We start from the raw sequence: 27,187 nt of genomic DNA, 5'->3' as shown, positions 1-27,187 counted from the left end.
TGAGCTGAACCAGAAGGCCGTTGAGTCCCAGAGTGGTGCCCTTGAGTGGGATGTTGTGCCCTTGAGTGGGATATCTATTCTAAATGGCCTCATTGGATTTCACAACACATAAATAAATATACGCTACATGACCAAACGTCTATGGACACCTGCTCATCGAACATCTCATTCCAAAATCATGGGCATTAATATGGAGTTGGTCCCTCTTTTGCTGCTACAACAGTCTCCAGTCTTCCGGAAAGACTTTCCACCAGGTGTTAGAACATTGCTTCCCTTCAGTCACAAGATCATTAGTGAAGTCAGCACTGATGTTGGGCTATTAGGCCTGGCTTGCAGTCGGCGTTCCAATTAATTCCAAAGGTGTTCAATGGGGTTGAGGTCAGGGCTCTGTACAGGCCAGTCAAGTTCTTCCACACCGATCTCGACAAACCACCTCGCTTTGTGAACAGCATTGTCATGCATTGTCAACGTTGTCTTGCTGAAACAGGAAAGAACCTTCCCCAAACTGTTGCCACAAAGTTGGAAGTACAGAATCGTCTAGAATGTCATTGTATGCTGTAGCATTAAGATTTCCTTTCACTGGAACTAAGGGGCCTAGCCCGAATCATTAAAAACAGCCCCAGGCCTTTATTCCTCTTCCACCAAACTTTACATTTGGCACACATTGGGGCATGTAGTGTTCCCCTGACATCCGCCAAACCCAGATTCGTCCGTCGGACTGCCAGATGGTAAAGCGTGATTCATCACTCCAGAGTACGCGTTTCACTGCTTGCTAGTCCAATGGGTACGAGATTTACACCACTCCAGCCGACGCTTGGCATTGCGTATGGTGATCATAGGCTTGTGTGCGGCTGTTCGGCCATGGAAACCCATTTCATGAAGCTCCTGATGAACAGTTATTGTGCTAATGTTGCTTCCAGAGGCTGTTTGGAACTCCGTAGTGAGTGTTGCAACAGAGGACAGCACTTGGCGGTCCTGTCCTATTTGCTTGTGTGCCCTACCACTTTGCAGCTGAGCCGTTGTTGCTCCTAGAAGTTTCCACTTCACAGTAACAGCACTCAAAGTTGACCGGGTTTAGAGCTAGCACGTCAGAAATTTGACTAACGGACTTGTTGGAAAGGTGGCATCCTATGACATTGCCACGTTGAAAGTCACTGACCTCTTCAGAAAGGCCATTCTACTGTCAATGTTTGTCTATGGAGATTGCATGGCTGTGTGCTCGATTTTACCTGTCAGCAACAGGTGTGGCTGAAATAGCCGATTCCAATAATTTGAAGGGGTGTCCATATACGTTTGTATATGTAGCGTATGAATATACAAATCATCATCAACTTTGACTCCTGCTTCTACTAATGGTAATAGTACCATTGCACTGCCAACACTACTGAACATTGCTATTGCAACTACGGCAACAAACTATTACAACAAAGCAACTGTGTGTGTGTGTGTGTGTGTGTGTGTGTGACTACAGTCATTTTTCAAGGTGTCTGCCTGGCTTTACACAGGGAAACAAACACTTCTCAGAGGCACGCACAAATCAGCCTCAGCCAGATCCATCTCATCTCAGCCCAGCCATCGCTCATACACTACCACCACTTTCACTGCACAGGGTCTCGTCTCCTCTCATCCACCTATATGGATGTAGCTCTGGGAAGGTTGGGGCCCCTGGGGACTGGACATCAATGTGATGGAGCTGTTGGTAGCATTTTCTGCTAGTTTCTCCTAGCTGATAATCATGAGAATGTCTCTACTAAGTTACATGCGAGAAGTGTATGTGTGTTAGTGTGTGTGTGCGCGTGTGTTTATGTGTGCGCGCCTACGGCCGTGTGTGCAAACAGCCTATGCCCGTGACAGAAGTGTTCCCAGAATCACAGGCCCTTTGCTGTCCTTGCCTCTGCTTCATGTGAGTGAGAGTGAGGAGTGAGTGAAGGAGCGAGGTGGCGAGGGGGTGAGTAGTGAGTGAAGGAGCAAGGCAGCGAGGTGGGTGAGTAGTGAGTGAAGGAGCGAGGCAGCGAGGGGGGTGAGTAGTGAGTTAAGGAGCGAGGCGGCGAGGGGGGTGAGTGGTGAATGAAGGAGCAAGGCGGCGGGGGGGTGAGTAGTGAGTGAAGGAGCGAGGCGGCGAGGGGGGTGAGTAGTGAGTGAAGGAGCGAGGCGGCGGGGTGGTGAGTAGTGAGTGAAGGTGCGAGGCGGCGGGGTGGTGAGTAGTGAGTGAAGGAGCGAAGCAGCGAGGGGGTGAGTAGTGAGTGAAGGAACGAGGCGGCGAGGGGGGTGAGTAGTGAGTGAAGGAGCGAGGCGGCGAGGGGGGTGAGGTAAGGGGTGCCAGCACAGGGCAGGGCCTGTGGGCAGTTGGGGTAGACACATCAATACATCATGAAGAGCACCCTGAAGGTGTTGTATTCAGGAATTGTGGTAAGAGTGCTTGATGTTTAAGAGCATTCTGTTGTGGAACAGAAGAAATACCTTAGGTACTGTGTGTATTTGCTTGTTGAGGTGTTTACCTTTACTCTTGGAGGCCTGTGTCTCGGCCTCCTTGGGCGTGCGGAAGCGCAGGGGTTCGCTGTGCGGACTCATGGGCCCACTCATGCTGATGGACTGCACGTGCACAATGTAGTCGGTCTCCTCCGCCAAGTCCCATAATGCACAGGAGCGGGTGGTGGTGTTCACTTCCTGGATGAAGCGTAGCATGCGCACATCCTTTTTCTGTTGGCACATCATCACAGAGGGGCGTTTAGCGAGCAGTGTAACACATATCCACTGATGTTGAAGAGAAGACTCACACACAACATTGCACCGTAGTGAACTTCTCACAGATATCACCCACTCACTCCCAATAAGTTTAGTTTAGTTTAGTTTATTAGGATCCCTATTAGCTACTGCACATGCAAAAGCTACTCTTCCTGGGGTCCACATAATACAAATACATCACAAAGTACAGAACAGTTATAGACAAGGACATTAAATAACTAATAATCCTTTTTTAAATGTATATAAAAAAAATAAGAGTTATATTTTGAAAAGACGGCAAGAAACAACAAAAACAAGTCTTAGTAGTAGAAGTATGCAGGTACTGTGCAGTAATAGTAGACAGAAATAGACTGTGTGGAGTGGAGCTGTATGTGGAGGAGTGGAGAGAGGGAGCAGCAGTCAGGAGATGGATGGGACCAGGGCTCTCATCTGGGCTTCTGGGACCAGGAAATCATCTGGGCTTCTGGGACCAGGAAATCATCTGGGCTTCTGTGACCAGGAAATCATCTGGGCTTCTGGGACCAGGAAATCATCTGGGCTTCTGGGACCAGGAAATCATCTGGGCTTCTGGGACCAGGAAATCATCTGGGCTTCTGGAACCAGGAAATCATCTGGGCTTCTGGGACCAGAGCTCTCATCTGGGCTTCTGGGACCAGGAAATCATCTGGGCTTCTGGGACCAGAGCTCTCATCTGGGCTTCTGGGACCAGGAAATAATCTGGGCTTCTGGGACCAGGGCTCTCATCTGGGCTTCTGGGACCAGGAAATCATCTGGGGGCTGCATTTGGTCTTCAACGAGGTCCAGGGGGCCAAACTCAAAATTGGTTACATTTCCTCGCCATCAAAATTTGCAAGCAATATTTATCTCTATCTATCGTTAATGGAATTTTCAATGCTCCCTGATTGTCTAGCTTTAATTTCGGTGATAATTATCTAGCTGAACACACTCAAGAAACTTTTATTATTATTTCTAAACAGTTTCAATTTGGTTTTAGTCATTTTAAAGGATATTGAGTTTGTTCCCTCGTGGGTCGGATCTGGCTTGACCCCCCTGCTCTAATCCTAACCTACACTTTGCTGTCTCATTGGCCAAGTTATCTACACTGACTGTCAAATTGACCACACACCTGTCCATCTGCATTACTATGCTGAACTACAGAGTGAGTGTTCAGAGATGTGCAAAGCAAAGATGTGTGCTGTGCAGGGACTGTGTGTGCCAAGATAAATAATATTGTTTTTCCCTCTTTACATAGCTGTCATCATCCACTGCCGTCGTCGAGGAGACAGGCGCTCTGGCAGGATCGTCCCGACAACATAACGTCCTGTGACAACGGTTCTGCAAAACAAGTGGCTGGCCGGGGACGCAGCGGAGAGATGGTGGGTAACGATTGGTGACATGTACTAATTAATCTCCTGTTGGCAAGTGTGTGTGTGTTTGAGTGTGTTTGTGTGTGTGGTGTGTGTGAGTGTATCCTCCTCCATGTTGCGCTCTGTCTCTCTCACCTGCTGTGTGATGGCGAAGCCGATGACGGGGTCCCCCTCGGGGATGTCCCATGTCACCACGGCAGACTTGGCCTTCAGAGCCTTGATGGTCACATTGACAGGAGCCGACAAGCTGTCTGCAAACACACAGAGGAAGAGAAAACGAGAGAGAGGAGATACACATGAAGCAAATTAAGTATACTTTCTTACTGTCTAGTGGGTACTGGGTAGAGTGGGTACAGTCATGGGTACATGTATTATTTACACTGCCTCAATAGAGTACTTCAAACAATTCGGAAAATCTCAGAGCTTGGCTAGTCTAGACAGTATGGCTACATATTGGCCATCAGCCTTCCTGAGGTGGTTTAATTGTTCACTACTACTTACCGAGGGAGAGCTGTGGCCTGATTCATTATTCACATCCATTCAGCATAATTATGATTCATAAGAAATACAACTGCAATCAAATCTAGAGTGGAGCTACTATTAAGGGGTTGGATTTTGAATAGCCTTGCAATTAAGGGTAGAATTTTGAATAGGTTCACATTTAGCATCAGTTGAATATTCAGTTAAATTACTCTCAACTCAAAATGGGGTACTGTATAGAGTTGGATCACTTTTTGTTATTCGGTGAAATGATACGTTGTACATGCTGCTTACCTTGGCAGTTTAATTAGGGCTTATATGATACATACAAGTAATGATTTGTTGCTGTGTAATTCATTTTTGTTGTGTGTGTGTCCTCAGCTATTACCTGAGGAGAGACATGGTAAAATCTATTCTGCGCCGCCCCTACAGATTATATCTACACCTGGTTTTCTGAGCAATCTTTAGAATTATTAGGACATGTAAAGAGCTTAATCAACATTCCAGGGTGTATTTGTGCCAGCAGCGGTAACACAAGCCTCCCTCTTATAGGCGAATGGTGAGTTCGAAAAAACTGAAAGTATGCACTCTAGAAACAGTTTTTACATACAAACTGTTTGAACACAGAATCAGACAGGCTTCTCAAAAAAGTCACCGTGGTAGAACGTTTGTTTTGATTGTTGAGTTTATTTAAGTCCCATCAGGTAGCCTGACTTCAGATGTGTAAACAGGATTATTAGGGAACTCGTTCTTCTTGCAAAGCATGTAAAAGTTTTAAATTAATTATTATATTAATCTGACTATCCACAATAATCGGGTTATCGTGTGCATGTAACCGTGCTCTCTGTCTATCTTTCTCTCTCTCTCTCTCTCTCTCTCTCTCTCTCTCTCTCTCTCTCTCTCTCTTTCTGTCTCAATTCAATTTCAATGTTATTTCAATGGAATGGGAAACATATGTCTACATTGCCAAAGCAAGTGAAGTAGATAATAAACAAAAGAGAAATAATATATATATATATATTTTTTTTTCTCCTCTCCAAACATTACGTTTTTGTATTGTTCGTTATATTCTTTATTAAAGATGTATCGAGATAACCACGCTGCATTTTGGTCCTCCTCTCCTTCGACACAAGAACCTTAACAGTAATGATGTATCTCTCTGCCTTGTATGTGAATCCATTAATTTTACAATGATATTAAATCTATTTGTAATTAAATCTATTTGTAATTCCATACTCAGACCTTTCTTGATGGCCTATTACCGAAACTCAACTATAGTCTCTTGCATATTTCTAGATCATCTTTATGGAGTCAGATAATTCATGAGGCCCTTTCCTGCAGTCAAATTACCTAGTGGCCTCATGCTTGGAATGTTATTCATATTTTTTTACAATTTAATTATTAATACACATTGAAACAAATTAAAAGCCAAAAATGTGGTGTTTCTATGTCAAACTTTTTTTTTTATGTTTCATTCTTCTGTGGTGTAAATAAAGTGTAATATTGGGATGCAAACAAACAATTTAATACATTTCAAATCTGTATCTGACATACTACAGGTGTCTTTTTTTAATGACCGTAACCATGTGTGTGAGGTGTTTACTTTTGTTTCAAAGTAGATTTGTTTACAGTTTTTTTCGATTGCTAAACGACAGTGGACACAACTGGAGTCACATGTGCAAAACTCTAACTACAGTCTGCACAGCAGCAGTTCATGTGGTCCAAACTCTAGTTTGTTTTTCATTGCTTGAACACAGTTTTCAAAACTCTACACACTTATCCCATGACTTTAACCACAACCTGCACAACACTGTGGATTTACAGCACTTTGTTCAAATGCTAACACACTGCTGTCAAAACTGTGAACCACACATTCGAAACGGAATAGATTTCAGCCTTGTGCCTTTCAAACACTGCTGATTGCAATTTCAGCTGAAAGGCTAAGCAGGTGTCTTGTTTTAGACTTGTTAGTGAACACACACACATATTACAGTATATATAGGTAGAGCTCAGAAAGACTCATTTTGGAAATGGAACAAGGAAGATGGGTTCGTGGAGGGAGAAGGGTGGCAGGGAGAGGGCGCATGCGTGGAGGAAGACAAAGAAGACAAAGAGCTGTTATTTCAGATGAAATAAGGGCTACACTTATAGACCATGTCGTGAACCATGGTCTCTCATTGAGAGAGGCAGGGTTGAGGGTGCAACCCAATCTGCAAAGATCCACAGTGGCATCTGTAATGCGAATTTTCCATCATGCAAACAGGTGAGAGTTACATCCTTACAGTAAATGAAAACATTACAGGAATCTATTTTGTATTGCAATTATAGAATATTTACACAGATATATATATTACAGTAAGTTTGACTGTAAAATATATTTTTACAACAGGACCCAAAGGCTGCCCCCAACAGGGGGAAGAGGAAAAATATTTTCAGATGTGCAGGAAAATGCTATTGTTGACATGGTTGTTGTCAACAATGCAATAAAACTGTGGGAGATTCAAGATAGAGTGCTGGCTGATAATGATACATTTGAAAATGTTAATTCTGTCAGCACAACAACTATTGCTCGAGTCCTAAAGAAACACCAAGTTACAATGAAACAGTTATACACTGTACCGTTCGAGAGAAACAGTGAACGGGTAAAAGAGCAAAGATACCAATATGTCCAGGTAAGACGTCTGAGGTTACGTACACAGCTATACAAAATATTTACAGTAAAAAAAAACACTAGCAATTCTACAGTAAAACTGTGCACTTACTGTTTTTCAGAGAGTAATGGAGGTGGAAGCACTGGAAAGACCACATTCATTTGTATTTATCAATGAAGCTGGATTTAACCTTGCCAAAACACGGCGCAGAGGAAGGAATGTTATAGGTCAAAGGGCCACTGTGGAGGTTCCAGGCCAAAGGGGGGGGAAATATCACCATGTGTGCTGCAATGGCCAATGATGGTTTGCTTCTCAACACACCACTCATTGGCCCATACAACACAGAAAGGCTTATAGCTTTCCTAGCCAGTAAGAAACCCCCAAGTTTTTGTCATAGTTTGCGATAACGTTGCTTTTCACCACTCTGCAGCTGTCACAGATTGGTTTGCAGCACATCACAGATTTATGGTTTTGTACCTGCCTGCATATTCACCCTTCCTCAACCCAATAGAGGAGTTTTTCTCTGCCTGGAGGTGGAAAGTGTTTGGTCACCACCCACATGACCAAATGTCTCTTTTGGAAGCCATGCGTGCCGGATGTGAGGACACGAGTCCAGAGGACTGCCAGGGATGGATAAGGCACTCCAGAAGGTTCTTCCCCAGGTGCATGGCAAGAGAAAACATTAGATGTGATGTTGAAGAAAACCTGTGGCCTGATGCTAGAGAGAGGCAGGATTAGCCCCTCAATTATTTGTTCGAAATACAGTATGTACTTTTAGTTTCTACCTTTTTTTTCTCATTACTGTAATTCCGTAAATTACTACAGACTATTGAAGCAAACTGCTAATTTTCATTTACCTTAAAGAATTGTTATGTTCTAAAAATTTTAATAAATCATGTGAAAGAATGTCACTCTTTTCTTTGAAGAAAATATTACTTTGTATGAAGTCACTGAAATTGTTCAAACTGTAAAGATGAAAAGTTTGTATTTTCTGTATTGGTGTTTGATGCTAGTGTTTTTACTCTCAGTGTGTTCTGAGTGACAGTGTGTGTTATCTCAGTGAGGGTTGTGCATAGTGTTTGGCTGCACTGAGCGTGTTTTGAGCCATGTGTTAAGAGTTGTGTTGCTTGGAATGAGTTTTGCAGGTGATGTGAACTGTTTAGCTCAGGTGACTGTTGGTAGTGCAGACTGTAGTTAGAGTTTTGCACATGTGACTCCAGTTGTGCCCACTGTCGTTTAGCAATCGAAAAAAACTGTAAGACCACTAAGAAACACTGTGTGACCCTGATTTAGCCAACTGCAGTAGACTTTGTTAACATATTAATTGCATAGTCTTATCACGAGTCACATAGGAGGTATAATATGTATAGATATCAAATATTACCAAAAGTAGTGCACTATAAAGGGAATGGGGTGCCATTTGGGACGTACTCCACTTGTGTTGTTTGGCCTGCTGTTGACACAAAGAATAACAACAGCTGAGAGGTGGATGCAGTGTGAAGCACCTTGTTCTAGTGCAGAGCACCAAACACCAACCACCAAAGCTCAGGTGGATGTTTTTACATGTTGGTTTTGGGTAGATAGAAAGACAGGCAGATATTGAGACATACAGATAAAAAGACAGAGCGATGCCCATGCAGTGAGAAGAAATGTCCTCTGAATGTTTCCCCAGTTCGACATATACTATTTATCCTCTATGCAAAGAGTCCTCCTCACGTCCAGTACTTCCAGTCACTGAGTTAGTTTGATCTGATTGTTCTCCATTTGGCTCTAATACCCCCCACAAAAAAAGTATATGTGGTGACGTTGAATCAACGTGGAAAACAGATAGGATTTGTCATCAATGTAAGGGATTTTTTTTTTTTTCCACCCAACTTATTTTATTACGACTTCACATTGAATGTACATTAGTTGTCAACTAAACAAAATTCACATAAAAATGAGATGTTGAACTGATGTCTGTGCCCAGTGGGTAGGCATGTTAGTGTAGTATATTGAGATGTGTGATTTACAACAGTCAGAATGCCACCCTGATTAAAATGACAATTGAACAAGTAAAGAGCAGTGCTGTATATTTCACCTTTATTTAACCAGGTAGGCTAGTTGAGAACACCTTTATTTAACCAGGTAGGCTAGTTGAGAACACCTTTATTTAACAAGGTAGGCTAGTTGAGAACACCTTTATTTAACCAGGTAGGCAAGTTGAGAACACCTTTATTTAACCAGGTAGGCAAGTTGAGAACAAGTTCTCATTTACAACTGCGACCTGGCCAAGATAAAGCAAAGCAGCGCGACAAGAACAACAACACAGAGTTACACATGTAATAACATGGAATAAACAATAAACAAGCCAATAACACAATAAACAAGTAAATAACATAGTAGAAAAAAAGAAAGTCTATATACAATGTGTGCAAATGGTGTGAGGAGGTAGGCAATAAATAGGCCATAGTAGCGAAGAATTACAATTTAGCAGATTAACACTGGAGTGATAAATGAGCAGATGATGATGTGCAAGTAGAGATACTGGTGTGCAAAAGAGCAGAAAAGTAATTAAAAACAGTATGGGGATGAGGTAGGTAGATTGGGTGGGCTATTTACAGATGGACTACATATAGCTGCAGCGATCGGTTAGCTGCTCAGATAGCTGATGTTTAAAGTTGGTGAGGGAAATATAAGTCTCCAGCTTCAGGAATTTTTGCAATTCGTTCCAGTCACTTGCAGCAGAGAACTGGAAGGAAAGGCGACCAAATGAGGTGTTGGCTTTTGGGATGACCAGTGAGATATACCTGCTGGAACGCGTGCTACGGATGGGTGTAGCTGAGATAAGGCGGAGCTTTACCTAGCATAGACTTATAGATGACCTGGAGCCAGTGGGACTGGCGACGAATATGTAGAGAGGGCCAGCCCACTAGAGTATACAGGTCGCAGTGGTGGGTGGTATAAGGTGCTTTGGTAACAAAGCTATATTGCAGGAAAAAGCCCCCCCCCCCCCCCCCCCCCCCCCCTCCATTCTCACGTACTTCTTGCCTCCTCTAAAGTAATGGGTGCATGAAGCTCCTGTATATGTGTGTGTGTGTGTGTGTGTGTGTGTGTGTGTGTGTGTGTGTGTGTGTGTGTGTGTGTGTGTGTGTGTGTGTGTGTGTGTGTGTGTGTGTGTGTGTGTGTGTGTGTGTGTGTGTGCATGCTTGTGAGGGAGCAGACACTAGCAAGTCTTTGTTAGATTCATCAGAGTGACAGGCAGTAGTGTGTAGAGCGCTGGGCTGTGTCATGAGGGTGACTGTGTTCAGTGGGTGACAGCTCACTAACATCTCCCTTCATTACAGAGCACTGCTCGAGGGTGGCTGAAGTCCTGCAGACTTCTAAGGCGAGGGGGATGTAGAAGAGCAAAGCTGTATGTTTGGGCATGTGCATCTGCCTCTGAATACAAAGTTCCAATCCAGCGATAGAAAGTTGCTTTGAGATTTTTGTTAAGCCTATCCCAAACATTAACTCATACCTTAACTCAAACCTTATCTCAAACCTTATCCCAAACATTAACTCATACCTTAACTCAAACCTTATCCCAAAACTTATCCCAAACCTTAACTCATATCTTATCCCAAACCTTAACTCATATATTAACTCATACCTTAACTCATACCTTAACTCAACCCTTAACCCAACCCTTAACCCAAACCTTAACCCTTAACCCAAACCTTAACTCATATCTTAACTCAAACCTTATCCCAAACCTTAACTCATATCTTAACTCATACCTTAACTCAACCCTTAACCCAACCCTTAACCCAAACCTTAACCCTTAACTCAAACCTTAACTCATATCTTAACTCAAACCTTATCCCAAACTTTAACTCATATCTTAATTCATACCTTAACTCAACCCTTAACCCAACCCTTAACCCAAACCTTAACTCATATCTTAACTCAAACCTTATCCCAAACCTTATCCCTTACCTTAACTCATATCTTAACTCAAACCTTATCCCAAACCTTAACTCATATCTTATCCCAAACCTTAACTCATATCTTATCCCAAACCTTAACTCATATCTTAACTCAAACCTTATCCCAAACCTTATCCCAAACCTTAACTCATATCTTAACTCAAACCTTATCCCAAACCTTACCCCAAACCTTAACTCATACCTTAACTCAAACCTTATCCCAAACCTTATCCCAAACCTTATCCAAAAACTTAACTCATGTCTTAACTCAAACCTTATCCCAAACCTTATCCCAACCCTTAACCCAAACCTTAACCCAAACCTTAACCCTTACCTTAACCCAAACCCTAACCCAAACCTTAACCCAAACCTTAACCCTTACCTTAACCCAAAACTTAGCCCAAACCTTATCCCTTACCTTAACCCAAACCTTATCCCAAACCTTAACCCAAAACTTATCCCAAACCTTAACCATTCAAAGTTAATGCCTAAACGTAACACTATCCTTAAAAATGCGGACGTAATGCCTAAACTTAACCTTAAACACTTTTACATTTGGCGTTTAAAACAACTTTGAAATTTGACGTTTGAGAAACATGGATGAACTTCTGATTCTGACGTGATACTGTGAGAGCTAGTTGTAATTGTTAGCCAGAAATGATGTGATATATAAATAAAATGGCTGCATTAGACCTTTAAGTACTTGCACACACAAACACACACACACACGTAAGCACGCACACACACACAAACCCTGGCTGTCTCCCACCTAGTCTCATTCTCATTAATGAATGTACTTCTCTGACCTGCCCAGGCCCTTCTCGCTCAGCTCCGATCAGCCGTTCTCTCTGTCTGTTGGTCTGTCTGTCTCTCTGCACTGCTGTGACACAAGCCACACATTAATACAGTCAGAGATGTGGGCACACCTGCCCCTGTGACCTTCCTTCCCTCTGTACTGTCCATCTGTCCCAGAGAGATGCACTCTCTGAGTGTTGAACCAAGGCTGAGTCTGACTGAGTTGCTTTGCTGATCTTAGAACCTGGTGTGGTCCGGCAGCATTTCATCCTTTCACGCCTCTGTGCTCATACAGCTCTTACTGCTCAGCAATCAATGACACCCTTCTCATTTCATTGGTAAATATCACACAGACAGACAGACATGCTGGCAGTAATAGCTGAGGGGAGTAGAATATCAAAGTGGACCCATACGGTGGTGCTTCTCACTAATGTGTGTGTGCAATGACCCAATGGGCACATCCTGGTTGAATCAATGTTGTTTCCACGTCATTTCAATGAAATTAATAGACGTTGAATTGGCATCTGTGCCCAGTGGGGAGAGACCATAAACAGACAAATGAACTGAACCTTGGGTTGCTGTCTCAGCCATAGTCTGCCCTCCTGGGGATATGAGCGGCGATAAATTAGCACATGTTCATTAACACGTCATCGCCTGCTGCTAACGAGCACCCTGGTGGAATCACAAGTGGCTTTTCAATATCCTCCAAACGTGTCATTGAGATTGCAAGAGGAAACACTTCTCCTTTTGTGCTTCCCAGTCATTCCTACTCTTCTTCAGGCTGACTGTACTGTGCAGTACGTCCCTGCATTATCAAAAACAGTTGGCAGGTGTGTTCTTTGTTCATTCATAGTTAGTGTGCCATGATAGAGAAATCAGTGGTTTGTGCTGATCTGTAGTTTTCCAGAACGGACCTTGGCGCCCACTCCTGCCTGCCCGCACGCAGTCACATACTCACTTTCAAACCCACAGCAGTTAAAGAAACAGCAGGAAAGGCCGAGGCGGAGTTGGAACAATATAGTTAATGTGTCTCATTTGGCATCTAAAGCAGCTGTTGAATAATTAAGGTCTGCGATAGGCGCGCAGGGAGAGACTGGGAGCCATAACATGATGGCATGTTCAATTATGAATGCACTATCACCTGTTTTATTAAATCTAGCTCTTCAATCTCACTCTATCTCCACTGCTTATTGCCACTGCTTATTGCCGCTGCATGGGCCCGGGGAACAAAACAGTTTCCTGTTCTCTTGGTCACTCTTTCTCTTCATCTCCATCTTTCTCATACATACTCGCTTTCCCTCCTCTTTCGTTCAGCCATTCTCTCTTTCCTTGTCTATCTGACTCAACACTCTCCCTCTTTCTCTTTCTCTCTCTTCATCTGTACCTGTCTCCATCTATGTTGCTGGTGTGTTTGTGCTCCAGTAGGGCCTAGTTTGACAGGTGGACTGCAGACATTATCCTAGTCCTTCTGAATGTAAAGAGTGCTCAGGAGGACTGACACTTCAGTGGGAGCTGCTCAGTGCCTCCTCCACTTCAGACAATAGAACGTCAAAGTTAAGGCTTGGCATAGAATAACCAACCCCTAACATTACCCCACCCCCTCATAATCTCTGCATCCTTCCATCACCCCCAGATCAATCCACAGCCTCTAAAATACAGCACGCTATGACTCACTTGCATACTGTTAACATGGTTTGTACTATGCATCCCTCTGGTTGTGATTGGCAGAAGAAGTACGGATAAATAGACACACTCCAGGTTTACAGTACATACAGAGTTACAGGGGCACAGACAGCTCCTAACCAAGAGCTCATTAAGGCCTGGTTTAACATTGAAAATGGTATGGTCTAGTTTACTGTGGAAATGTACAACCCAGAATGTGAACCAGAGTGTGGCTTCAAACCCCTTGCCCAAAACCATAGAGACCAGTGTGTGTATGCATAAGTGTGTCTTTTCTCTGTCTTTTCCCTCTCCATGCAGTAGCTCCACTCCACAAATGAGTGTTGTGATAAGCATACCTCCAAGGCTTTCCTCTTTTGAGGAGAAATTAGTTATTTACTTTTACCAAATGAATTCTCCAACCCGCCGGCCAAGAGAGCAGCAAAGAGGCGAGCTCCAAAATATCATCTCACTCTATCACTCTCTCACCCACTCACACTCCCCCTCACTCGCGCAATTAACAGATGTGCCACGAAGACAAGAATACTGGTCTCGGCACCAGTGTGACAGATTTGTATTTGTATTTATTATGGATCCCCATTAGATGCTGCCAGGGCAGCAGCTACTCTTCCTGGGGTCCAGCAACATTAAGGCATCTATACAATTTTAAAAACATTACAATACATTCACAACAGATTTCACAACACATTACGTGTATGCCCTCAGGCCCCTGCTCAACTACCACATAGATACAACACAAAAACCATGTGTATGTGAGTATAGTGCATATGTTATTGTGTGTTTGTATGCATTAGTCTGTGCCTATGTTTGTGTTGCTTCACAGTCCACGCTGTTCCACAAGGTGTATGTTTATCTATTTTTTAAATCTAAGTTCTTTGCTTGCATGAGTTACTTGACGTGGAATAAACTTTCATGTAGTCATGGCTCTATGTAGTACTGTGCACCTCCCACAGTCTGTTCTGCACTTGGGGATTCAACATGTCAATACCTCTCACAAATACAAGTAGTGATGAAGTCAATCTCTCTCCACTTTGAGCCAGGAGAGATTGAAATGCATATTATTAATGTTAGCTCTCTGTTTACATCTAAGGGCCAGCTGTGCTGCCCTGTTCTGAGCCAGTTGCAATTTTACTGTCCCTCTTTGTGGATAGACTTCTCCCCATCTTAGCTGGGAAAAACTCCCTAGAAAAACTCCATAGAAAGGCAAAACCTAGGAAGAAACCTAGAGAGGAACCAGGCTCTGAGGGGTTGCCAGTCCTCTTCTGGAAACTGTTGTAATTTCTTCATAGTGTTTGTTTGAATAACTCAGGAAACGGTTGCTATTGACTTTCACACATGATGAAACTGATCCCAAAGTCTATAAAGATTAAGGACACCAGTTGTCTTAACACATCTGGTCTGAAAGAGAATCAAAGTAGACATCATGGCTGTGCTGCTTTTGTTATTGGTAATGTGAGTAACCCTTCATGGTACTCAACACCTCCAGTTTCTTATGTCGTATTTGACATGTGCCGGGTGGAGATTATAACAATGCATGGCCAAGAAGTTCAATCGTTCAGAGATGACCAGCAGGGTCAAATAATAATAATCACAGTGGTTGTAGAGGGTGCAACAGGTCAGCACCTCAGGAGTAAATGTCAGTTGGCTTTTCATAGCCGATCATTCAGACGTGGGGGACATGGCTGAAGATTTGTGATTCGTCTGTTAGCATGGAAATAACTGTGAATTAGCAGGGAGCTAATGCGGCCATTACAACTAGAGCACACCTAGTGGTTAGACCGTTGGGCCAGTAACCAAAAGGTTGCTAGATCAAATCCCAGAGGTGACAAGGTAAAAATCTGTTGTTTTGCCCCTGAACGAGGCCGTTATCCCACTGTTCCTAGGCCGTCATTGTAAATAAGATTTTGTTCTTAACTGACTTGCCTAGTTAAATAAAGCATAAATAAAAAATAACTTGCTCCTACATCAATAAAATGCAAAAGCACATCCCAGGATGCCCCCAATATCTAACAGGTACCGTACACATATATATACATCAGGACATGTACACAGTGAACTCATACACACTGTAAATATGAAATTAGAATATAGTATTTCAGAATGTGACCTATTGCTTGCATGTCAATATCAGACTGAGAATAATTTACATTCGCAATCTCTTCCTATCTGCAAGCGTAACCAATGGCATAACACCTTATTGCTATGTAAATTCAACCAACCAATAAAAATACATAAACATTGAATACATATTTCTACAGTGGCAAGTGGAAACATAACCAGAAACATAACCATAACCAGAGCCTGGGTGGCGGTGCTGATTATTTGACAAGCACCTGCATCTGCTCGTCTGTTAACTGCAAATTAAATCTAATCCCCATCAAGGCTCCTGCACAATCAATGTCCCAGTAGAGCTAGGCACATAATACACACAGCACATAAACATGATAGGATTTTTTCACTATTCTCCCTTTCTCCTTCTTTCACTCGCTCCTATTCATCACTCCACTTCCCTGTAACCTACTCTTCTCCTATCCACTCCCTCATCATCTATCTCCCTGTCCCTGTTTCCCTCTTTCTCCTCATCCCTCACTTCCTGTCTAATTTTCTTTATTTCTCTCCTCCTTATCCCTCCCTCTCTCTCTCTCTCTCTCTCTCTCTGTAGAGTGTAAGCCACTCTGTTGAGGCAGCTGTTGTGGTAATGTCTAGCTGCCTGCCTAAAAGGATGGCACTGCGATGGAGATGGTGGCGAGAGAGAGAAAGAGATGTCGGCATTGACTTTCTCTCTGGCTTTCTCTCTTTGCCTTGCTTTTTTCTATCTCTCTCACTTTCTTTCTCTGTCTGGCTGTATTTCCCTCTCACTTTTTTCTCTCTCACACTCTTGGTCTCCCTCTCTATCCCTCTCTTGTTTTCTCTTTCTCTGTGCCTCTCTCTTCCTTTTCTCTCTGACTTTCTCTTTCTCTCCTGGTGAGCATGACTGTTCTGCTCTGAGAGCCGCCTCTGGGGGGGGGGGGGGGGGGGCATGCTTCTCTCCCTCTTCCCTGTCTGAACGGCCTGAATGTCCCCAGGCCTGTAGCTCTTACTCTTTCTCCTGCTACCCAATCCAGTCTATCTCATGCACACACATTAACTTTCAGGAAGACTAGGGAAATTTTGAGTTTTAGACTGTGCAGCAGCAGCAGAGAGGATTAGCACTGGAACTAGCGCAGCAGAGATCTGGCAGCAGAGTTAGACAGCATGTTATTACAGAAGAGAGAGAGGGAGAAATTGATACAGGTAAACTCCTGGAAGCATACTAATGTAACTCACACCATCTGGGCTATCCCCCAGGACATTAACAGAGAGGAGAAAATAAAAACAGTATTTTTACTCTCTGGTGAGCTGCCAAGGGGGCTGTGTGTATATGTGTGTGTGTGTGTGTGTGTGTGTGTGTGTGTGTGTGTGTGTGTGTGTGTGTGTGTGTGTGTGTGTGTGTGTGTGTGTGTGTGTGTGTGTGTGTGAGTGTGTGTGTGTGTGTGTGCGTGCGTGCGCGTGCGTGTGTGTGTGTGTGTGCGTGTGTGTGTGTGTGTGTGTGTGTGTGTGTATAACAGGAACTTATAACAGCACTATAGCAGTCACTGGCGCAAACCACCCCTCCATTATCATATTGCATTCATGGGCTCTAAGTGGCAAATTTGAACCCACACCCCCAAAACCTCAGCCCCCCCATCAATACCGCCTGCCATTCCCCTCCTCACCACCCACTCTTGGTAACAGAGCTAACTCCAGACTGCGTCAGAGACATGGCAAGGACACGTCAGTCTGTCCTGGTCATCGCAGACCTGATGGCCAGGAGCTAGTGTCTGTCTGTCGAAGTCTATCTACTGTGTGTTCTCAATGACAGCAACAATGCCCCTCAGTCTCAGACAAACACAAGCACATCCATTCATTTCCATCTAGCTCAGCTCTTTGAGATCAGAAATGTAGAAAATATGGACTCAGACAAAAAGTGAGCAATTGAGTACACTACATGGTGAGCTGGAGTACACTACATGGTGCCCTGGAGTACATTACATGGTGCGCTGGAGTACACTACATGATGCGTTGGAGTACACTACATGGTGCGCTGGAGTACACTACATGGTGTGCTGGAGTACATTACACGGTGTTCTGGAGTACATTACATGGTGCGCTGGAGTACACTACATGGTGCGCTGGAGTACATTACATGGTGCGCTGGAGTACACTACATGGTGTGCTGGAGTACACTACATGGTGCGCTGGAGTACACTACATGGTGCGCTGGAGTACATTACATGGTGCGCTGGAGTACACTACATGGGGCGCTGGAAAATAAGCTGCTGAAATGAGTTCCACTGTAAAAAGACACTGAACAGATGCTGTTGTGTTGAGATGTATTTCAGTTAACCATACTCAACAGTTCCTAAATACATACCCTCACAGAATCAAATAAAATACAATTTTATTAGTCAAATGCGCCGAATACAACCTTACAGAGCCCCTAACCGTGCAGTTTCAAAAAAAGATGGATAAGATTAAGAGATAAAAATGGCAAGTAATTAAAGAGCAGCAGTAATGTAAGGGATGCGTAATCGGTGGCAGGAAGTCAGATGCAGGAGAGCAGAACTTGGTAATAGCCGGAGCAGTTTATTAGCAAAACACGTGCACAAGCACTTACAAAAAAGATTCCCACACAAAGACATGGGGGGGAACAGAGGGTTAAATACACAACAAATGATTGAGGGAATTGAAACAAGGTGTGAGGAAAAACAAGACAAAACACATGGAAAATGAAAAGTGGATCGATGATGGCTAGAAGACCGGCGACACCGACCGCTGAGCGCCGCCCAAACAAGGAGAGGACCTGACTTCGGCGGAAGTCAATTGCTTCCGCCGAAGTCGGGTCCTCTCCCTCGTCTGAGGGCATAGCGGGATTTCTTATAAGCTTCCGGGTTCGAGTCCCGCTCCTTGAAAGCAGCAGCTCTGGCCTTTAGCTCAGTGTGGATGTTGCCTGTAATCCATGGCTTCTGATTGGGGTATGTACGTACGGTCACAGTGGGGACGACGTCCTCGATGCACTTATTGATGAAGCCAATGACAAATGTGGTGTACTCCTCAATACCATTGGATGAATCCCGGAACATATTCCAGTCTGTGCAAGCAAAACAGTCCTGTAGCTACTGTTTTAGCGATCAAGTCACTGATGCTTCCTGCTTTATTTTTTGCTTGTAAGCAGGAATCAGGAGGATGGAATTATGGTCAGATTTGGCAAATGGAGGGCGAGGGAGAGCTTTGTACTGTAAGCGTCTCTGTATGTGGAGTATAGGTGGTCCAGAGTTCTTTTCCCTCTGGTTGCACATTTAACATGCTGATAAAAATTTGGTAAAACTGATTTAAGTTTCCCTGCATTAAAGTCCCCGGCTACTAGGAGCGTCGCCTCTGGGTGTGCGTTTTCTTGTTTGATTATGGCGGAATACAGCTCATTCAATGCAATCTTAGTTCCAGCCTCTGACTGAGGTGGTCTATAAACTGCTACGAAGAATACAAATGAGAACTCTCTCTGTAGATAGTGTGGTCTACAGCTTATCATGATATGTGATATACTCAACCTAGGTGAGCAATAGCTCGAGGCTTCCTTAGATATAGTGCACCAGCTGTTATTTACAAAAATACATAGTCCACCACCCTTTGTCTTACCAGACACCGCTGTTCTATCCCGCCTGTACATCGTATAACCAGCCAGCTGTATGTTGATATTGTCGTCGTTCAGCCACGACTCCATGAAGCATAAGATGTTACAGTTTTTAATGCCCCGTTGGTAGTTTAATAATTTGCCGATTTTATTGTCCAAAGATTGCACGTTTGCTAGCAGAATTTAGGGAAGTGGGGGTTTATTCGATTTCCTTCGAATTCTCAGCAGGCAGCCCACACTCCAGCCTCTCTTTCTCCACCTCCTCTTCACGCAGATCACGGAGGTCAGGACCTGTTCCCAAGGGAGCCGTATATACTCCCCCTTCTGGCTTATTCGAGAGTCTTCAAATAAGAAAATAGATTCTGCTAGTCTGTTGTCAGTAATTGCAGTCCTGATTTCTATAAGTTATTTTCGGTCATAAGAGACGGCAACATTATGTACAAAATTAGTAAAACAATTACTTACAAATTAACGCAGATTAACAAATAAAAAACATAATTGGTTGGGGGCATGTAAAACCTCTTCCTTCTGCTCCGGCGCCATTTTATCTCAGAAGCCAGCAGGAAAGCAACAAGGTTTAGTCCTCTGTCTTAATCTGTCTTAATCTGCGCATTCTAGGGCTGTGAGTCATGTGCAGGAGCAGGCAGCAGAGCATCAGCATCCCTATGTGTGTGTGTGTGTGTGCGTGTGCGTGTGTGTGTGTGTGTGTGTGTGTGTGTGTGTGTGTGTGTGTGTGTGTGTGTGTGTGTGTGTGTGTGTGTGTGTGTGTGTGTGTGTGTGTGTGTGTGGTCTAAGCCCTGTCTCAGGCCCCTCTCTCTTTACAGTGTCTGAGTTAAGGCAATACCAACCAGACTAATTTTTTTGGTCTAAGATTCCACTTGTCTCTGTTGCTGCTGTTGGCTGGTGCTGCAGCACTGCTCGTGCTCGTTGACATTTTCCTTCTCTCTAGTGTGTTTGCCTGCTGTGTTCAAAAATACCATCAGCGTGTCATTAAAGCTGTTCTGTTTGATTAACATGGCTTTATTAGTGCTTGTTAGTGCTGGTAATGGCTTTAATTTATGTGTATGCTGAGCTGCAAGTGCCCTCTTGAGACAATTCTTTACTTTTGTCTACAGGTCTACTGCCAGATAACTCATTAAACATGTAATAATACAGCCAGCCAATGAATGATTACTATTTGATTACTATTAAACTGTTACCACACACCTGCATAAACACACACTCAAGCAGACACTGGCACACACTCTACTCATATCGTAAAATGCCCTGCCTCCAAACAGCCCCCATACATGTAGTACGTACGTGTAAGCTACCCTTCCTTTGCTGTATAACCCCATGCATGTTCTGTTTCCTCCTCTTTTGGTTGTGTGTCTGTCTGCTGGGTATTGTCCGAGTTTAAACAGCCTGCTCTTTTGAAACTGTGATGATTCACCCAATCAGAAGTGGTTGGCCTAGATAACAACCAGCCATTTAGAGAAATCACCCGAGCCAGATGAAGTTCAAAACAGTAGCTATGGGCTAATATTCGTATTATTCATATTTCAAAAGATTCAGAACTTTATTTAGCATAAAGGAGACAATAGTAGACTAAAGTGAAGAAAGATCATGTTGAAGACAGACCTTCAGGAACAACAGTGCATGTCCCCTAGTTTGTTTAACATAATGTGATTTTAGATGCTTTTCTGATAAACCACCTCACCAGTAAATATTATAGAAATAACTTTTTAGCCAAATCAAATCACATTTTATTTGTCACATGTGCCAAATACAACAGGTGTAGACCTTTCTGAAATTCTTACTTACAAGCCCTTAACCAACAATGCAGTTCACGAAAATATTTACTAAATAAACTAAAGCAAAAAATGAAATAAAATGAACACAGTAAGATGACATAACAATAATAAGGCTATATAGGGGTACCGGGGTACCGGTACCGGTACCAAGTCAATGTGCGGGGGTACAGGTTAGTAAAGGTAATTTGTACAGTACATGTAGTTAGGGATAAAGTGACTATGCATAGATAATTAACAGCGTAGCAGCAGTGGGGGGGTCAATATAAATAGTCTGGGTGGCCATTTGATTCATTGTTCTGTAGTCTTATGGTTTGGGGATAGAAGCTGTTAATAAGGCTAACACTTGTCGCTCCTGTACCGCTTGCCGTGCAGTAGCAGAGAGACGAGTCTATGACTTGGGTGACTGGAGTCTTTGACAATTTTTTGGGCCTTCCTCTGACACCGCCCAGTATATAGGTCCTGGATGGCAGGAACCTTGGCCCCAGTGATGTATTGGGCAGTACGCACTACCCTCTGTAGCGCCTTACGGTTGGATGCCGAACAGTTGCCCTACCAGGCGGTGATGCAACTGGTCAGGATGCTCTCAATAGTGCAGCTGCAACACTTTTTGAGGATCTGTGGACCCATGCCAAATCTTTTCAGTCTCCTGAAGGGGAAAAGGTGTTGTCGTGCCCTCTTTACGACTGTCTTGCTGTGTTTGGACTATGATAGTTTGTTGGTTATGTGGACACCAAGGAACTTGAAACTCTCGACCCGCTCCACTACTGCCCTGTCGATGTTAATGGATGCCTTTCGGCTCTCCTTTTCCTGTCGTCCACGATCATCTCTTTTGTCTTGCTCACATTGAGGGAAAGGTTGTTGTCCTGGCACCACACTGTCAGGTCTCTGACCTCCTCCCTATAGGCTGTCTCATCGTTGTTGGTGATCAGGCCTACCACTGTTGTGTGGTGATTGTGTTGGAGTCGCGCTTGGCCACGCAGTCGTGGATGAACAGGGAGTACAGGAGGGGACTAAGCACGCACCCCTGAGGGGTCCCAGTGTTGAGGATCAGTGTGGCAGATTTGTTGTTGCCTACCATTACCACCTGGGGGCGGCCTGTCAGGAAGTCCAGGATCCAGTTGCAGAGGGAGGGGTTTAGTCCCAGGGTTCTTAGCTTAGTGATGAGCTTTGTGGGTACTATGGTGTTGAACGCTAAACTGTAGTCAATGAACAGCATTCTGACGTAGGTTTTCCTTTTGTCCAGGTGGGAAAGGGCATTGTGAAGTGTGATTGAGATTGCGTCATCTGTGGATCTTTTGGGAAGTAGGCAAATTGAAGTGGGTCTAGGGTTTCCGGGACAATGGTGTAGATGTGAGCTATGACCATTCTTTCAAAGCACTTCATGGCTTCTGATGTGAGTGCTACAGGGCGGTAGTCATTTAGGCAGGTTACCTTCATATTCTTGGTTACAGGGACTATAGCGGTCTGCTTGAAACATGTAGGTATTACGGACTCGGTCAGGGAGAGGTTGAAAATGTCAGTGAAGACACTTGCCAGTTGGTCCGTGCATGCTCTGAGTACACGCCCTGGTAATCCGTCTGGCCCCGCGGCCTTGTGAATGTTGACCTGTTTAAAGGTCTTGCTCGCATCGGCTACGGAAAGCGTGATCACACAAGTCGTCCGGAACAGCTGGTGCTCTCATGCATGCTTCAGTGTTGCTTGCCTCGAAGCGAACATAAAAGGCATTTAGCTCGTCTGGTAGGCTCGCGTCACTAGGCAGCTCGCAGCTGGGTTTCCTTTTGTAGTCAACAATAGTTTGCAAGCCCTGCAACATCCGACAAAAGTCGGAGCCGGTGTAGTAGGATTCAATCTTAGTCCTGTAGTGACGCTTTGCTTGTTTGATGGTTCATCTGAGGGCATAGTGGGATTTCTTATAAGCGTCCGGATTAGTGTCCCACTCCTTGAAAGCAGTAGCGCTAGCCTTTAGCTCGGTGCGGATGTTGCCTGTAATCCATGGCTTCTGGTTGGGATATGTATGTACGGTCACTGTGGGGACGACGTCATCAATACACTTATTGATGAAGCCAGTGTCTGAGGTGGTATACTCCTCAATGCCGTTGGATGAATCACGGAACATATTCCAGTCTGTGCTTGCAAGACAGTCCTGTAGCGTAGCATCCGCATCATTAAGCAAGTCACTGGTACTTATTGTTTTAGTTTTTGCTTGCAAGCAGGAACCAGGAGGATAGAATAATGATCAGATTTGCCAAATGGAGGGCGAGGGAGCTTTGTATGCATCTCTGTGTGTGGAGTAAAGGTTGTCTAGAGTTCTTTTTACCTCTGTTTGCACATGTGACATGCTGGTAGAAATTAGGTAAAACTGATTTCAGTTTGCCTTCATTAAAGTCCCCGGCCACTAGGAGTGCCACTTCTGGATGAGCATTTTCTTGTTTGCTTTGGCCTTATACAGCTCGTTGAGTGAGGTCTTACTGCCAGCAGGTCTTACTGTCTTACTGTGGTGGTAAATAGACGGCTACAAATAATATAGATGAGAACTCTCTTGGTAGATAGTGTGGTCTACAGCTTATCATGAGGTACTCAAATAGACCCCCCCCCCCCCTTACCAGACGTAGCTGCTCTGTCCTGCCGATGCACGGAAAACCCAGCCAGCTCTGTGTTATCCATGTTGTCGTTTAGCCACGACCCGTGAAACATAAGATATTACAGTTTTTAATGTACCGTTGGTAGGATAGTCTCAACAGTAGATCATCCAGTTTGTTTTCCAATGATTGCACATTGGCCTATAGAACCGATGGTAGTTGCAATTTACTCACTCGCCTACGAATCCTCACAAGGCACCCCGACCTTCGCCCCTGTATCTCTGTCTTTTCTTCATGCAAATGACAGGGATTTGGACCTGGTCTCCGGGAAGCATTGTATCCTTCATGTCGGACTCTATAAAGAATACATCTTCATCCAGTTTGAGGTGAGTTATCGCTGTTCTGATGTCCAGAAGCTATTTTCGGTAATAAGAGACGGTAGCAGCAACTTTATGTACAAAATAAGTTACAAACAATGCGAAAAAACAAACAAAATAGCACAGTTGGTTAGGAGCCATCCCCTCCGGCGACATCATCACTTCCACAGCTAGTGATTTGGCAGTAGAGTGGAGATGATGAGTGTTTAACTACCTTTGGCTACTCTGTCTGGGTGCTGTAACTCCTCCAGGTGGATGGTGTGATGACTTGACACTTGACAGTTAATATACTACCGCTACTGAAAATCTGTGGCAGGGTTAGCGAGTGCCAAGACTCCTCTGGTTCACTAGCGTTAGAGTCCTCATTGGGGGAGTTTAATAGTCATATTACATTATATAGTAAAAAACATGTTTCTTTAGAACAGCTACTCGGTTCATCAGAACATGAAAGGGTCCCTAAAGGAGGACTTGCTGGGCATTTCTACTAATTGGTTACTGTTTAATTATTTGATTGATTGATTGGTTGATTTGATTTGATTTGTAGATTGACTGATTTATTGTGTGTTATGGCGAGCCTGTTTCAGAGTAGTGCAATGTCTGGTGGAATTTACACCCACGTTAAAAGAGTGTGAGGTTAATTTTAAATGGAAACATTAGCTTTGCATTCGTACTCCAGGGTGACTTACACTTTATGACTCACAATAAATAGAAACACATTAAAGGATGTCACAACTATAAAGTTTACAGTGTGTTGACGCCCACCCACAATTTGTCCGTCCTACTCACACTAATTGTTTCATACATTCTGATTGTGCTGTACGATTGGATAAAGCACTGACTCCTGAGCCAGTCCTGCAGGCAGTGCAGAGAGAATTTGCTCCATCTACATCAAACTCCTTATAGCCACAGTAACTTTCACCTATTGTATGTCATTTCACAAGACAGTACTAGAGAGACAATACACATAGCGATGCAGCTAGCCCCTAATTCATAGATCTAATGGTGTTCTTCAATGCAGTGGACCTAGGGATACACCGAGTGTGCAGGCTTTTTTCCAGTCCAGTTCTAACACCCTGTGGGTCTCCAGGACCAGGATTGAAGAACACTCAGACAATCAGAGAGACCATTAATCCTCTTCCATCTCCTTAGTAGAAGTGTTAAGTGGAGAGAGTCAAGGGCACTTCTGGATGGAGATTGGATTGGAGTGGATTGGAGGGAACATTGCACTTGTCTAAAATACTCTTCAGAATGTGTTTCTTCTCAAAAGTCTTCAGAAAGTCAATGTAGAGGAGAAAGGAAAGCATGACAGGTAACCAGAGAAGAGGATATGAGAAGCTAGATTGGGGAGCCATGCCACCCATATGTGCACTCCACTTTTTGCAAAACATGATGTGCTTACACAGGAAGGATGTGTGTGTGTGTGCATGCATGAAATTGTCTGTGTCTAGGCTGTGTCTAAGTATCTGTGTGTATGTATGAGTGTGTGTGCGAAAGAGAGATAGGTGGTATAAAGAGGAGGACGATGGGAGCAATGCAATCCAGCTGAAATGTAAATGCTGGAGAGGGCAAGGTTGCGTGGACCAGAGGTGAATTCTTATTGCAGTAGTGTGTCAGTTTGATTAGCAGCACTCCGTCAAGATGAGCTGTGAAAGCCACAGCACTCATGTGTTTCGGGCAGGCACAATATGGATTCTGCTGGGGTTCTTCTCACCAGTCTATTCCCCGTGCTCACTCCCACACATAGATCTGCCAGCACGCCTTCCAAGGAACAATAAACAATTGTTATTTTCTTCCACAGATTGTATACCAACGTGTGCCAGTGGTCCATTAACTGTTATTTTGGTCCCTGCTGTATAGATATGACATATTACTGTGATGTGTTTAGAATAAGATCTGCATAGATTTGTTATCCTACTCCTCATTATGTAATAACAGTACATGTGAATCACAGCCAATTGTTTTCTTCTTTTCTGGATAGTAAAAAATATATTATTTTATTAAAGCTATTTCATTACCTGGGACATTAGGCTTGAACCTGTACATTGTGCTACTTAATTAAATTCAAAGATCAGCTTTACTTGGAACACAGACACACACAGTTGGTTATCTATGAACATGTTCGGGTTAAGTCAGTTTAACATCATATGAGTCTAAATCTTATGAAAGTAACCATTTGGCAACTGCTTGACTCAACGTCTAGTACTATTCTTGCTTATTGGTACTAAATATGAAATAGGCTACAGTAATTAAAACATCCTCGAAACATAAAGTAGACAAAAAACGATTGGTGCTGAATTGTTACAAATCAATTTGTCCAGAAACGTAACGGCTCTTGTTCCATAGCATATCGAGTGTTTTTCCCAAAGATATCCTATTATATTACCAAATTCTTTGGTTTCTTCACCAGTATAGACCAGTCCCAGTGTAAAATGTCTGTTGCATTGTATCAATACAGGATCTTACACACACAGGCTTCATTACTCATTGCACAGAATAGGCTAGCCTAAATGCCAATTAGAAACAAATTAGGACAAACATTCACTTATTCCCATCGTTTATTTGCACGAACACCAATGCAATCCCCCTAACGCTCACACATTAACCTTAGCGTTCTCACTGCATGGCGAATACGTGAATGCCTGGGTGAATAATTGCTGAAAAATATATATTTTTAAGTAGCCTACATAAATATTAACTTACCCGCTAAAACGCGAGAGACACCTAGACAGCTGAGAATTAGCAGTGGCACGGTTGACAGGAAAAATCTCTCCATCCTTCAAACATTAGAGGACTTGAGATCCAATTTACTCTGCACAGCGCTATGTTAACCGCTTGGTTGTTGTTCAGCATTCACGTCAGTCCATGGGTATTTTCTCGACCAAAAAACGTTTACTGTCTCGCAACGCTTGCCGCAGATCGACTGGCGAGCGCATTCAGCACCAGGGACAGCGACTGCGTTTTGCCACCTGCATTCAACAGTGGCTAAACATGCTTAAACATGCTGCGGACCTTGTTCTTGTGTGTCGCCCACGACCGCTCTTCCTCAACTACGAGAGATATTTACAGACATTGAAGTACAGACGA

At 43.7% G+C, this 27,187-nt stretch overlaps 1 protein-coding gene across 1 annotated transcript in view; it reads right to left on the bottom strand.

Moving 5' to 3' along the window:
• Window positions 1–26,876, bottom strand: part of LOC139374292 (fibronectin type III domain-containing protein 5b-like) — a 35,431-nt gene extending 8,555 nt beyond the window's left edge. The window contains exons 1-3 of the mRNA XM_071115327.1: window positions 26,804–26,876; window positions 4,248–4,363; window positions 2,499–2,700 (exon numbers count right to left, since the gene is read on the bottom strand). Of these exons, the coding sequence (XP_070971428.1) occupies window positions 2,499–2,700; window positions 4,248–4,363; window positions 26,804–26,876 (391 nt within the window). The remainder of the gene's footprint in view (window positions 1–2,498; window positions 2,701–4,247; window positions 4,364–26,803) is intronic.
• Window positions 26,877–27,187: the final 311 nt, after the last annotated feature.

Source organism: Oncorhynchus clarkii, chromosome 19, assembly GCF_045791955.1.
Source record: "Oncorhynchus clarkii lewisi isolate Uvic-CL-2024 chromosome 19, UVic_Ocla_1.0, whole genome shotgun sequence".
In the NCBI taxonomy this organism is placed as follows: domain Eukaryota; kingdom Metazoa; phylum Chordata; class Actinopteri; order Salmoniformes; family Salmonidae; genus Oncorhynchus; species Oncorhynchus clarkii.
This window is presented reverse-complemented; position numbering and strand designations above follow the sequence as displayed.